The sequence below is a fragment of the Antedon mediterranea genome, chromosome 3, assembly GCF_964355755.1.
Source record: "Antedon mediterranea chromosome 3, ecAntMedi1.1, whole genome shotgun sequence".
NCBI lineage: Eukaryota > Metazoa > Echinodermata > Crinoidea > Comatulida > Antedonidae > Antedon > Antedon mediterranea.
In genome coordinates this window covers 7,237,122-7,252,270 of record NC_092672.1, presented here as the reverse complement: position 1 = coordinate 7,252,270, position 15,149 = coordinate 7,237,122, and the positions used below count along the sequence as shown (strand labels likewise).

The following is a 15,149-nucleotide window of genomic DNA, read 5'->3' as shown; positions in this document are numbered from 1 at the left end:
TTCAGTTCCAAATATAAATTTAAAAATAAAAGTTGGGTAAATAATATTTGTTTTTCAATAAAGAAAAAAAATTACTCGTGTGTTATGCTATATTTAAAGAGAAAACGTTACGGGTATATTATTAGAATGTAATGAGGCTTGTTGCTAACTACGCGCATAGGTCATGAGGTCAAAGGACTTTTTTAAGCGACCTTTAAAAAACGGAAGTGGATCACCGGTCTTTTTCTTTCTTTTGAGTCTTGACTTATTTTCCTAAATTTGTAAAAAATATATTAATAATGGCATTTTCTGTTAGAGCATTGGCTTCACAAAACATACGTTGTTCGGTGCGACAGTTTTCATCCACATCACAGGTATTGTTTGAGTAAACTAAAGGGGAAATATGCAGCTAGGCTAGCCCTACCTAAATTAATTAAATCGTCCAACACTGTGTATGTGATTACTGCCAGGGAGAAAACGTCTGGAATCTGCCTTTTACCGACATGTTTATATTGTTGACCTGGGCCTAGCATAACTGAAAAGACACCAAATGTTATTGACCTCAGTCAGTTGCCATAACATTTCATGAGAGTCTATATTTGTCTTGTTTTAAAATGTCACAATTACAAAAAATATAAAATTTATTTAATATAGGCCTAGCTAGGAGGGGTAGGGCCTAAATCTATCCTATATGCACATTTTTATAAAAAAAAAATTTTTGTGCTCTAAAAACTAGAGAGAGGCCTAGTTTAGGTAGTTGAACAACTCCCTGGTTGCAAGGTGTATAAAATGATCAATTCATTCTAGCCTATCTATATATTATATATCATTGAACTGTCTGTTGTGTAGCCTATACATACATAGACTGGAGTAGTTAATTAGTAGTAGATATTATACCTTTAATACCTAATTATACCCAATATAATAATTATATTACAATTATATTACTGTTTTTGTAGGCCAATTGTTGTAGTATTTAGTAAAGAAAAAACACTCTAATTTAAGTAAATTTTCTGACTTAATGACATTTTTTTCAACTTACAGAATAATGCAAAGGTCGCAGTTTTAGGAGCTTCCGGAGGTATAGGACAGCCTATGTCATTACTGATCAAGCAAAGCCCACTTGTATCGCATTTATCCCTTTACGATATAGCCAACACTCCTGGCGTAGCAGCTGACTTGAGCCATATTGAAACAAAAGCTAAGGTCACAGGTCATCAAGGTCCAGACCAGCTTCAAGAATGTTTGGAAGGATGTTCAGTTGTCATCATTCCAGCTGGCGTCCCACGAAAGCCAGGTGCGAAGAAATGTTTAAATAATTATTGGTGGTGTATTTTAATTTCATGTCGATTATAATAATATATATTGATAAATGCAATATAAAAAATGCAAAGGCAAGAAGGCAAAGTAGAATATAATAATTGAGATTTTAAATCTTTAATTTTTGCGTATTTCCACTAGAAACATTGGTTAATTTCCATCATTAATCATTAATTTATATTAACTTTTTATTAGGTATGACACGTGATGACCTTTTTAACACGAATGCATCAATTGTGAAGACCTTAGCAGAGGGATGTGCCAAGTATTGTCCCAAAGCTATGATTGGAATCATTTCAAATCCTGTAAGTAGTGTGCTGCTAAGTAAAATTTGCCATGTTATGAACCGTGAAATGCTAATTTATTATTGTAAAACATTGAATATTATTTAATATTATCAGGTGAACTCAACTGTACCAATCACCACTGAAGTTTTCAAAGCTGCTGGAGTGTACGACCCCAGGAGGATATTTGGTGTTTCTACCCTGGACATCGTAAGAGCTAACACATTCATTGCAGAGGCTAAGGGGCTAGATGTTGGAGCCACTAATTGCCCTGTGATTGGCGGTCACTCTGGAATTACGATCATCCCACTCGTATCACAGGTAGGTTTACAGATAGCTGCTTGATGCTAGTAATGTTGCTGATGTTCATTACATTATTCTGCTGCTGCTCTTACTACACTGTTCCTGCCAATGTCGATTTTCTAACAATAGTCTTTTACCAAGAACATTAAAGCGCTGTCTACACTATTGAACTAGTTTGACAGAAAAGAGTTGATGTGCCCAAATAATGGTAGTGATATGACATCATTTTGTCCATATATGGGCACATCACATTTGTTGTCACATAAAGTGTTTGATTGATAGTCAAAATTACATTAAAATGCTTCAATTGTTTTACATTTTTTTAACAATTTATGAATTTTGTTGTATTACTTTTTATTTATTTATTTATATTTATACTGGTTAACCTCTTCAGTCAAAGACTGGTCTCCCAGAGGGCCCAGTTGGTGATCAGTAGCTGTGATGTACTAATACACCGGGGTTACCCCCTACTCGTCTCGAAAGATGTACTAGGTTCTTTAAAGTGCACACGAGCTAGATGTGTACACTGGACCTACGGTTTATTGTCCTTATCCGAGAAGACTCGTTCTACCACCAGAACCATGGAGCGAGTGAGCCTCGAACCCCTGCCGATGTTATGGCTACGTAATTACGGTTCCACTTTCTTAACCGCTCGGCCACTCACTCACTTATATGAGTCCCAGAGGTCGCATGCACCAATTGTTTTGGTGTTATAGTGCACTGTTGTTGATTCATGGGCCACGTATGCCAATACAATACACAATGAAATGAATTAAGATTGTGTGATGATTATGTTTGTGTTGCAGTGTACACCTAAGGTATCATTTAGTGATGAAGACTTACAAAAGATGACTGAGAGAATTCAAAATGCAGGTACTGAAGTTGTCAATGCAAAAGCAGGAGCTGTAAGTATTTTATGCATCAATGGTAACACAATACTGTATAATCGTCAACAAAGTGTCTACTTAATAGGTGTTTTCCCTGAATAGGGGTTGACCTTAGTTTTATATATGCTCTTGTTTATTTTCTCATTTTGCAAGAAAGTCACCCTATAAGAGTGTCCCTTGAATAGGGTTCTACTGTATGGTTACTTTACTCACTGTTTTATATATAATAATATTGCAATCCAATTATTTGACACTTTTCTTTACAGGGATCTGCCACATTGTCCATGGCCTATGCAGGTGCTAGATTTACGTTCTCTGTAAGTTTCCACATTATCATATAAATTATATAGTTAAATATTATAATGTTAGCCAACCTCGTAAGCCAATCAAAACAGCTAAGTATCTCTGATTTTTATACTATATTTTTATATCTGTCTTTGTGACAAGTGAGCAATGCAATATCCAGTTTTTTTGGACAATAAAAGTTATCTGTATTTCACTAAAGCTTTGTCTACACTATCAAACTTTATGTGACAAAACAAATGTGATGTGCCCATATATGGACATGATGATGTTATACCACTACCATATTTGGGCACATCACACTTTTTTTTTGTCAAACTAGTTTGATAGTGTAGACAGAGCTTAAATATTCATCTCGAAATAACTTGTTATATTTGTAATATTTGTTGTTAGCTTCTTGAGGCAATGAACGGCAAACAAGGTGTTATAGAGTGCGCTTTTGTCAAGTCAGAACTTACAGAGGCTACTTACTTTGCATCACCGCTTCTGCTTGGGGTAAGTAGTTAGAAAAACTATCTAAGATTTTTTTGCCAACCTGCTCAGTGCAGTTAAGCGCTTAACTGTATACTACAACCAGCAGTAAAATGTCTATTTTTCCAGATTTCAATTTGTGTAGATTTTCAGCTTGTGGGCCCTTGCTGTCATGTTGGCATTTACATTGCTAAAATCACTCACTATTGTTGACCAATTATAAACTTACATGTTTGTATTCTGTTTTGCATACTATTTGTCAAAAGTATATATGCTAATCATTTTGTAAAGCTCTGTCTACCCTATCAAACTTTATGTGACAACAAAAATGTGATATTCCCATATAAGGACACAATGACACTATATTAAACATTTTTTGTCAAACTAGATTTATAGTGTAGTCAGAGCTTAAGTAATGGATTGAATGTAAATTTGACACAAATTCAGTTTTTCTGCAATGCTATATTTTTTGGAATAAACTTGAATTGAAATCATAAATGCTTATAACAGGAGAAATGTTATGAAGGGAAAGTTTACCCTATCCAGAGCGTAGAATATTTATGCATTGTTTTAAGGAATCGTACACCAGTTCTATACTGAACAATTTTCTTTTTTTCTAACAGCCCAACGGTATTGAGCGGAACCTCGGTTTAGGAACTTTGTCAAATTTTGAAACTAAGATACTCAACGAGTGCATTGAAGAACTAAAGAAGAACATCGCAAAGGGTGAAGAATTTGCAGCTAACAACTAAATATCAACCCACCTTCTTTTTAATTGTAAAAACCAAGTGTTACCCATGTGGAATTGTATGCAAATTTATCTGAATAATTAATGATTGCCGTAGTCCTAATATACATAACTGAATTATATTTGTTAATACTATTTAAACAAATGAACATAATAATTTTAAAGTAATATAATATTATTTGGTAGAGATTATACACAAATTGAAGTGGGCTATATTAGTTTTTGTATTATTTTACAACTATTATAAATTACAATGAAGATGTGGTAGAGAATTTTGCATATTGGATTAAAAACATGTGTGAGGTATTTGTCAATATCGTTTGTTGTGGTTTTTGTAAGGTACAGACAGTTACATGATCACTTCAATATCAAGACACACTCCAGACCAAGCTTAAGCAGTATACGTATGAATGAAACGCCATTTGTGCCAAAATATTTTTACTAATATTAAGTCAAAACTTCGTCTGGAACCCAGAGTAGACGCGCCCTACATCTTCGATTTATATTATGAAGTCATTCCAACATAGGTATTGGAACCCTAACGCGAGAGGTTTCCACCTCTCCGTTCGCGAACTCCGCGCGCTGTGTAAATGGGAAAAGCCACGCGGTTTTTCGCTTACAATTACCGCTTACCGTTACCGCTCGTCTGTGTAAATTGGCCTAGTGATTTGTATCGTAATTCTATGTTCACACTTTCACACTTCAAATCAATCATAATTCAGTATTTCTGTATTATTGTCAATGAAAGAACACCTTGTGTGACAGTTCCTACAGCCATCTGTATTCATTTACACAGACGAGCGGTAACGGTAAGCGGAAAACAGCGTAGCTTGTCCCACGTAGAATCTAACTATCCTGCGCGGAAACCGCCCGTCACGTCCGCTCCGCGTTGTGTGTAAATGGTCATAAGAAATAAGATCGATTTATATTTGTATTACCGCTACCCGCTCATCTATATATAAATTTACGTAAGGGCAAAATTCGGTAAATCGCGCGTTACTTCTAGAATGTTTACTCGATGGTATATAAAGTTGGTTCGTACTTTCGGTACTGATTTTAACCACCTGATGTAACCCTGTTTACTAATTAAATTGAGTCAGATAATTAGTTATTGGCAATTAAAACGAATTTAGGTTCAACGATTTGCCCCAAATAGGGGTGTTTTCCGATCGTGGTATACACTGTCTAATGCATGTCCATCGTGAAAAATACCCGCATACAATAATACGAGGATGCTTCGCATTTTCCTATCTCCTCCTACGAAAACTGTTTTTAATGGCTGAAAACCGGTTGAACAGCTCGAGTACAGCATCATAATGTTGAAGACAGGCCGATTTTCTTTAAAAAAATACTATTTTGATAGATTTAATATACGTTTATACAAATGTATTGATTTGCAATGAATGGAACATTCCAAATTATTTCGTTTAACCATACTTGCATACCTCCATGGTTTAACACAAGTAGGTAAATTTATAGACCCTTGGAGAATAAACAGAAATAGTATTGTAATTCTATACAATACTGCAAATAGGTATTAACCACTTTTGATCGCCATTTGAATCAAAAGTGTGTTGGTACTGTTAGATATAATATAAACAAATATATTAATAAACGTTATCACTGTGAGTGTGGGTAGCCCCTACTTTTAGATTATAAACACATAATATTATAATACTTTATTACTGTCAGTTGTTTCTCAACGTTTGTATTAATTAATAATTACAAAAATATAAACGTATTAGTGGTCTTTAAATGTACTTCACTATTTCAAACGACCATGAGACGGTGACAGTTTTAATAAAGTATTAAATCGGAAATGTTTTACTCTATTTAGTGGAATATTATTTATAGGCCTATAAAAAAAATATTTCGTTACTGAGTGGATATAAAAGAAATATAAAGAATAATTTAATATAAAGAATATATTAAAAAATTGTTCCTTTTTGTACCTCATCCCCAACGCTCAACTCTAATGACAAGTTTCTAGGTGCTAATTTTGGTTGACTACATAAATCATTTAGTCCTGCCGTACGTACATTTGAAATCGCCAGTTTTTTTACGCTGAAATTACTATATATTCGAGAACCATCTGTGGGCACGAACTAGATGGTACGCGAGCGAAGCGAGCGTACCATCTAGTGTGTTTAAATTGGCCTTACACCATCAGTAGAGATTCATTTCACATTTGAATTGTTTTCCATTGTATAGGCAGGCAGTAGTATGCTTTTTCCGTAGCAGCCTTCTTCACCTTCTGTGTACGTGGGTGTGTTTATACATTGATTTTCAAAAGGAGAAAGTCCAAGATATCCATCAGCTCGGTACAGTATTATGTATGGTTTATCATAAAACAATAAGAGTAGGCCTACACTAAGCATTATTAATATTTATGATTATTTATTGAGACTAAACCGGTAAAGGATTTACAGACAGATGTAATATATAAGTTCATATCAAGTAAAATATACACAATATATAGCGAAGTGTCTTCAATAAAACGGGAATAAAACAAAATAGTTATTTTAATAGTACGGTATTGCAATCCTCAAATCTTTGCATCTTCTATATACCTAGTTCAATGCTTACTCTCATCATCTCCGATAGTATCCAATCTGTGTAGGCCGCTACCCTTGTGTAGACACCTGGTTTGTTCTCGCGAGCACAGCCACGCCCCCAACTGACCACACCCACCAGATACCACCGGCCATCATCACTTTGGCATTGGAGTGGACCTCCTGAGTCGCCCTACAATCAAAATATTGATGCAAAGTTATACAATGTTTTAAGTATACGAGTGTGAAATTTGATGGCTTAAATTTCACTTCGAGTGTTTCATGAATATTGCGTGCCACAGTGTAGGCCTATACTTACCTGGCAAGCATCTGTGCCACCGGCTAAGTGACCAGCACATATCATATCGTCTGTGATCATGTTCCCATACACATATTCTTGTGTACATATGCTGTGAGGTATAAAATATACCTTAGCTTCTTGAAGGACCTCTGGCTGAAATCCATTCACTACAAAAAAAAATTGTTTACCACAGTTATAAGACACAGCGAACCGAACGTGTTTTATCAATCACGATCTCAATTCGGTTAGAAACTTACTGTAATCAAAATATTTCCGACGCGTGTGTACGCGTACGTACTTTGGCATTTCGTCCTCTAAAGCTTTGTGTTACCACTAGGATGCAACCAAGGGCGTAAACGCAATATAAGCGTGTTGACCAATGACTAGCGATAGTTCGAATATTCCATCGCTTATGATGTTGCGTCTCAATTCGGAACCAAGCATTAGAGGAAACCGCGAGCTTCGAAAATGACGAAATGTTAGACCTACTCACTTTCTGTTACTCCCCATCCAGATATGTAACATTCAGTCGTTTCCAGCAGTTCAAATTGATCGTCTACACAAGCCCAGTTAATATTATCTTCAAGAACCTCCGTTGCTATTGTAGGTTTAAACACAAGTATCGCTAAATCGTTCGTCATGGTTGTTGTATTAAAATCAGGATGTGCGATAATTTCAGTCACGGTAAATTCATATTCGCCGGAATTCCGATCAGCCGCCATGTCGACAGTGTGCTTTCCTAAATGAACCTTCCATCTTGACGGCACATTCCTAAAATTTAATCTTTTTTTTAAACGAAGTGTCTGATAAGGGAGATCGTAAAAAGAGGGGACAGAAACGGGGGCGAATAGGGGACAGAAACGGGGGCGAATAGACAACAGAAACTGGGGCGAGTTTTGCTAAGGCCTACATTTCACAACAAAATTATGTGTAGTCTTCTAACTTTCCGGCTACGACTTCATAACTACTCACAAAGAATCAAGGAAACAATGTGCTGCCGTGAGCACAAACTTATTCTGAATTAGTGTTCCTCCACAGACGGCTTGCTGTACGCCAGATGGGTAGGTCCAAATCAGTTGAGCCTGCCACGGCCAGCTACCACGCATTGCTTCTGCACCACCAACGATTCTTTCTGGTGTTTCCATAGTATCTGGATACCGCATTCCACATCCATGCTCTGTTGTATTAAAACACTATGTAAGGAGTAGACCTATATAGCATTAGTAAAAAAATTGCCCCAACTAACTTTTAATAACGATAGTCCATGACTAACCACCGCTGTAGCCTTATCTCTCAATTTCTGGAGGGTTTTTTGAATAAATTGAAATTGAATAAAAGTCTATAAAAAAAATATCATACCACCATTTTGATTTAGTACATAATCCATGCATTTCTCGATGACACTGACAGGTAAATAAAAGAATATCGGCCCTCTAAACCTACACGCGAATCAACTTAGGCCTATGTGTCGGGTTAAACAGTAGGCCTCTGTTAGCAGCAGGCTATCGAGTGACGTTTCTGTTTGATTTATACTGAACCATTTGAACTCAAAGGTAGATTATACGTTTTACTCACCTGCCTCTGGAAAACAGTCAATCTTTTCGCAGATTTCCGATTCCGTTGCTATATCGTAGCATATTGTTGTTTCACAATCTCGGTCACGTGTTCTTTCACCAGTTCCGCATTCTGTGTCGCAGTCTGACCATTCATTCCACGTTGCCCATATATCGTTTTTTACTGCAACAGATGAAATGAAATTGATGTTGCCAAAACGTTACACTGGACATTTCGACACAAATAATGCTTAAAGACCAATATAACTTAAACCCATCCAATACAACGAACGTGTTGTAGAGTACTGTCATAGTATAGTCTGAAGACGACCGTGTTGTATAGTGATGGTGTAGTAGTATTCTTAAGACCAGTGGTGTGCTGATTCTTTTGTGCATTGCTTTATGTCTGTTATGTAATTTAACATTTGGAAGATGGTGTAAAATTAATTTGGGATAAAAACTGCCAGTAACTTGAATGGATGACCAAACACTATATAGGAATACAATAAGAACATGAAAAGTGTAATTAAAAAGAATGCGATAAGAACATGAAAAGTGTAATTAAAAAGAATAGGATAACAACATGAAAAGTGTAATTAAAAAGAATGCGATAAGAACATGAAAAGTGTAAGTAAAAAGAATGCGATAAGAACATGAAAAGTGTAATTAAAAAGAATAGGATAACAACATGAAAAGTGTAATTAAAAAGAATGCGATAAGAACATGAAAAGTGTAATAAAAAAGAATAGGATAACAACATGAAAAGTGTAATTAAAAAGAATGCGATATGAACATGAAAAGTGTAATAAAAAGAATACGATAAGAACATGAAAAGTGTAATAAAAAGAATGCGATAAGAACATGAAAAGTGTAATAAAAAGAATACGATAAGAACATGAAAAGTGTAATTAAAAAGAATGCGATAAGAACATGAAAAGTGTAATTAAAAAGAATGCGATAAAAACATGAAAAGTGTAATTTAAAAAAATGCGATAAGAACATGACAAGTGTAATATAAAAGAATGCAATAAGAACATGAAAAGTGTAATTAAAAAGAATGCAATAAGAACATGAAAAGTGTAATTAAAGATAATGCGATAAGAACATGAAAAGTGTAATTAAAGATAATGCGATAAGAACATGATATCAATTTGCACATACTGCAGTCGTATTCATCGGAATCATCACCACAATCGTCTTCGCCGTCGCACTGCCAAGCGGCAAGAATACAGAAATAATCATGTTTACAGAGAAAGGCTCCAGGCCAACATCGCTCTTCCACTAGAAAGATAAAAGCATCATGTTTAATACAAGAAAGTTGATCTCATTCAGTGGTCAGTCTTTGTCACAGATTGCTTCTGAAAAGAAGGCCTCACCTGGTGGACATCGGGTATTCACTTCATCCGACAAGTCGTCACAGTCAGCAATTGAGTCGCATACATAATCTGGTTCAATACATTTTGTCTCTTCATCACAATATAAACAACCTACAAATTTAGACGTTAGGATAACAAAAAAACGTTGAAATAATAATGGTTCTCTGTTGCAACATAAGATACGTACTGTAGTCATGATGATGTTTTTAAACACAATGTTCCGAAACTCTTAAAACACCGTATGAATGCTGCGAAGATCTCTGTCAAAACTCTGTCCACTAATTGTTTGTTATTTTTGTTACAAGAATTACTTTAGTTAGGTCACCAATACCCGTTGCTGCTTCCAGATTTGTTGCTGGAACGCGCCCATTCAACATTTCAAACCAAAATCAACAATGTATACAATCATGGTTATCTTGGTCGACAAACAACAATCAGTTGGCGGCCCCTACCTGGACAATTCTCATTCTCATCCAGTCCATCTGCGCAATCCACTAAGGTATCACAAATGTCTTCTTTCTCTAGACACATTGTGCCGTCATCACATTGCATGTAGGCACATTGTAGCTCATTGTCGAAATCTACGTAAACAAAAGTAGGCACGTTCTTGACAAAAATATATTCTCATAACACAAACTGATCTAGGAAATATTTACCTAATTGTTATTCTGTATTTAGAGAACTACAAGATTTTAATTTTGTATAGCATTACCAATAATATATTTTAAGGAAGAAAAATGATATTTCTACTTATATATTGAGGAACTAGCTTTCGATTTGTAATGCTAGAAGAACTATTTCTGAATTCATTCTGCACAGGCTGGGTGGTGGGGTGTATTTTCCTCAAGATTCCTCGACAGAGTTTAGGTGGATTCTAGATCAGGGCGGCGGCGACCAACGATACAATAATAGGCCCTAAGGTTCCTAATGAGTTAACTACATACGGCATCCTGTTTCATCCATGTTGTCATAACAGTCTTGAATGTTGTCACAAACCCAGTCATATGGGATAAGCGTCTTCCCATTATCACACGAGTAACCTATATAAAACACAATAACCAAATCACAATTCAGAAAGAAACCAGAAAGGTTAACAACTCAAACATAAATCTCAGATCTCTGTCTACACTATCAAACTATGTGACAAAAAAATTGTGATGTGCCCATATATGGATACGATGACGTAATATAACTACCATATTTGGGCACATCATCTCTCTTTTGTAACTATATGTTTGATAGTTTAGACAGAGGTTTTGTCATTGTCAACATAGTCCAGATCCCTATGTATTTTCGTGTGCAGATCATGGGGAAAGTGTAAACATTGTGTTTTATGAATATTTGAATCATGCTGGATATAAAAACCCATGTTGTCAAATTTGTAAAATTCATCTTTGACCTCTGACCTCAATTTGAATGTTTTGACCCATTGAAAACAAAATGGTCATATCTTTGCAACGCTTAGAGAATACGATAAGAACATGAAAAGTGTAATTAAAAAGAATGCGATAAGAACATGAAAAGCGTAATTAAAAAGAATGCGATAAGAACATGAAAAGTGTAATATAAAAGAATGCGATAAGAACATGAAAAGTGTAATATAAAAGAATGCGATAAGAACATGAAAAGTGTAATTTAAAAGAATGCGATAAGAACATGAAAAGTGTAATATAAAAGAATGCAATAAGAACATGAAAAGTGTAATTAAAAAGAATACGATAAGAACATGAAAAGTGTAATTAAAGATAATGCGATAAGAACATGATATCAATTTGCACATACTGCAGTCGTATTCATCGGAATCATCACCACAATCGTCTTCACCGTCGCACTGCCAAGCGGCAAGAATACAGAAATAATCATGTTTACAGAGAAAGGCTCCAGGCCAACATCGCTCTTCCACTAGAAAGATAAAAGCATCATGTTTAATACAAGAAAGTTGATCTCATTCAGTGGTCAGTCTTTGTCACAGATTGCTTCTGAAAAGAAGGCCTCACCTGGTGGGCATCGGGTATTCACTTCATCCGACAAGTCGTCACAGTCGGCAATTGAGTCGCATACATAATCTGGTTCAATACATTTTGTCTCTTCATCACAATATAAACAACCTACACATTTAGACGTTAGGATAACAAAAAAAACGTTGAAATAATAATGGTTCTCTGTTGCAACATAAGATACGTACTGTAGTCATGATGATGTTTTTAAACACAATGTTCCGAAACTCTTAAAACACCGTATGAATGCTGCGAAGATCTCTGTCAAAACTCTGTCCACTAATTGTTTGTTATTTGTTACGAGAATTACTTTAGTTAGGTCACCAATACCCGTTGCTACTTCCAGATTTGGTGCTGGAACTCGCCCATTCAACATTTCAAACCAAAATCAACAATGTATACAATCATGGTTATCTTGGTCGACAAACAACAATCAGTTGGCGGCCCCTACCTGGACAATTCTCATTCTCATCCAGTCCATCTGCGCAATCCACTAAGGTATCACAAATGTCTTCTTTCTCTAGACACATTGTGCCGTCATCACATTGCATGTAGGCACATTGTAGCTCATTGTCGAAATCTACGTAAACAAAAGTAGGCACGTTCTTGTCAAAAATATATTCTCATAACACAAACTGATCTAGGAAATATTTACCTAATTGTTATTCTGTATTTAGAGAACTACAAGATTTTAATTTTGTATAGCATTACCAATAATATATTTTAAGGAAGAAAAATGATATTTCTACTTATATATTGAGGAACTAGCTTTCGATTTGTAATGCTAGAAGAACTATTTCTGAATTAATTCTGCACAGGCTGGGTGGTGGGGTGTATTTTTCTCGACAGAGTTTAGGTGGCGGCGGCGACCAACGATACAATAATAGGCCCTAAGGTTCCTAATGAGTTAACTACATACGGCATCCTGTTTCATCCATGTTGTCATAACAGTCTTGAATGTTGTCACAAACCCAGTCATATGGGATAAGCGTCTTCCCATTATCACACGAGTAACCTATATAAAACACAATAACCAAATCACAATTTAGAAAGAAACCAGAAAAGTTAACAACTCAAACATAAATCTCAGATCTCTGTCTACACTATCAAACTATGGGACAACAAAATTGTGATGTGCCCATATATGGATACGATGACGTAATATAACTACCATATTTGGGCACATCATCTTTCTTTTGTAACTATAAGTTTGATAGTTTAGACAGAGGTTTTGTCATTGTCAACATAGTCCAGATCCCTATGTATTTTCGTGTGCAGATCATGGGGAAAGTGTAAACATTGTGGTTTATGAATATTTGAATCATGCTGGTTATAAAAACCCATGTTATCAAATATCTGAAATTCATCTTTGACCTCTGACCTCAATTTGAATGTTTTGACCCATTGAAAACAAAATGGTCATATCTTTGCACAACGCTTAGATGAAATGAAATAATTTTAGTGTCAAACAGAAACCTATGTAGCTGATGTCGACGAGTGTCGACGTTCTGGAAAATGAGCCCTTACTGGTAGCGTTATACGATATTTTTTCTCGAAATAAATTTACAATAAATGAAGCGACAACTTCAACGAAAATACGACCAGTGTCTCGGCAACTGTGGTACATTGAATAATATAAGTAAAGTAGTTATATCATACATTTATTCCATTGTAAATGACTTACGATGTAGGTCATTACAGCCCAGTTCATCACTTTCGTCTGGACAATCGTAGAAATAATCGCAGTGCCAATCTTCGTAAACACAGTGACCACTGTTGCATTTAAACACCTCGCCTTTGCACGGAATAGTGTGAAGCAGCCGGTGATGTGTGTTGTTTGTGCCTTGGTAAATTAAATAGAGTTGTACAGTCATGTTCTCATCATATTTCCATCAGCATCAGAAAATGTTATAATTGGTATAGAGGAGAGACCCTCCTTCCAGACCTTAAAATGTGGTGTTCCCTTAAAATGGATGTACCCCGAAAATAGGGCGTTGATGTAAATCATTACCTCTCGTTTGTTTCAACATGATTATGGTTTTACATGGAAGTGTCCTCTCATATCTTATAACTCCTGTATACTATCGAGACAACATTTAATTTTATCAATGGTACAATGGTAAAACAACACAACACACAATTCAAAATTTGGCTCTACTGTAAAAATGGCAAAACAATTGCAAGAAATTACTAATTGTTACGAAAGAACACGTAAGAAAACCTGAATAATCTGTTGTTGATAATGATAGTGTGTAGGCCTAATAGGGCAGGGTCTTATTACTATTATTACACGATTTAACATGTCAAGCAATGGTGGTGGCGCATTCATACCCATCACTCCCGCTCTGAGGCCATGCTCTATACAGAGGCCTACCTTCAAATATATGGACCTAACTAACACAACATTTTATGGAAACTGCACATATACCTACCGATGTCTAAACGAATTGAAATACAAGAAAACATGTTGTAATTGAAAAAGAAAAAGAACAAAAAATATGTTACGGATTCCATTACTAACGAAATGGAACGTGTGAAGTGTTGAAAGCTTCCTGGCGGTAAAATTTAAATACATTCCAAGCTACGTGAGTGTCCGTCACGCGTGGTGAATACAACGAAAATGTCTCTAGTAAGGGAGCTAAGGTAGGTATATTATTTTCACAATCTTACGAATACGATAACGAAAACGGGTACGTCACGCACACGTATTCGTTTTTCGTAAGCCAGTAAAAATCTCTTTCGCATGGCAACGAAATATTGAGGGCACCGTCCAAAATATGACTGCGGTAAATTTGAGCGAAGCGCAGGTACGTAGCGTAACATCAAAGCGAGTGAGGACTTTAAAAACTGTGCTATTTATCCTTAGTAAATTACTTTCAATAAAAGTATAATTATATTATAATCATGAATCATTCTTGATTCAAATGCAAAATGTGCAAAATAGATAAACAACTATAGGCCTACTCGTTTTGTAGTTACGAATATGACTGGTGAATGATATTCTCGTCAACACGAATACGTCTTACGAATATGAAATATGAAATATGAAATATGAAATGTGTGACGTATGTTTTC

At 35.6% G+C, this 15,149-nt stretch overlaps 2 protein-coding genes across 2 annotated transcripts; one reads left to right on the top strand and one right to left on the bottom strand.

The window, feature by feature from the left end:
- Positions 1 to 197: 197 nt before the first annotated feature.
- LOC140043487 (malate dehydrogenase, mitochondrial-like) lies at positions 198 to 4,609 on the top strand. The gene is made up of 8 exons (XM_072088002.1): positions 198 to 353; positions 1,024 to 1,276; positions 1,495 to 1,604; positions 1,701 to 1,904; positions 2,693 to 2,791; positions 3,040 to 3,090; positions 3,470 to 3,571; positions 4,171 to 4,609. The coding sequence occupies exons 1-8, from the start codon at positions 279 to 281 to the stop codon at positions 4,297 to 4,299; spliced, it is 1,023 nt and encodes a 340-aa protein (XP_071944103.1). The 5' UTR covers positions 198 to 278; the 3' UTR covers positions 4,300 to 4,609.
- A 2,059-nt stretch (positions 4,610 to 6,668) lies between these two features.
- On the bottom strand, positions 6,669 to 14,786 carry LOC140044702 (uncharacterized). The gene is made up of 15 exons (XM_072089332.1): positions 14,507 to 14,786; positions 13,759 to 13,917; positions 12,994 to 13,089; positions 12,526 to 12,654; positions 12,075 to 12,185; positions 11,860 to 11,979; positions 11,022 to 11,117; positions 10,530 to 10,658; positions 10,078 to 10,188; positions 9,863 to 9,982; positions 8,724 to 8,885; positions 8,121 to 8,325; positions 7,642 to 7,919; positions 7,167 to 7,315; positions 6,669 to 7,040 (listed from the first exon to the last, which is right to left on the bottom strand). The coding sequence occupies exons 1-15, from the start codon at positions 14,586 to 14,588 to the stop codon at positions 6,858 to 6,860; spliced, it is 2,130 nt and encodes a 709-aa protein (XP_071945433.1). The 5' UTR covers positions 14,589 to 14,786; the 3' UTR covers positions 6,669 to 6,857.
- Positions 14,787 to 15,149: the final 363 nt, after the last annotated feature.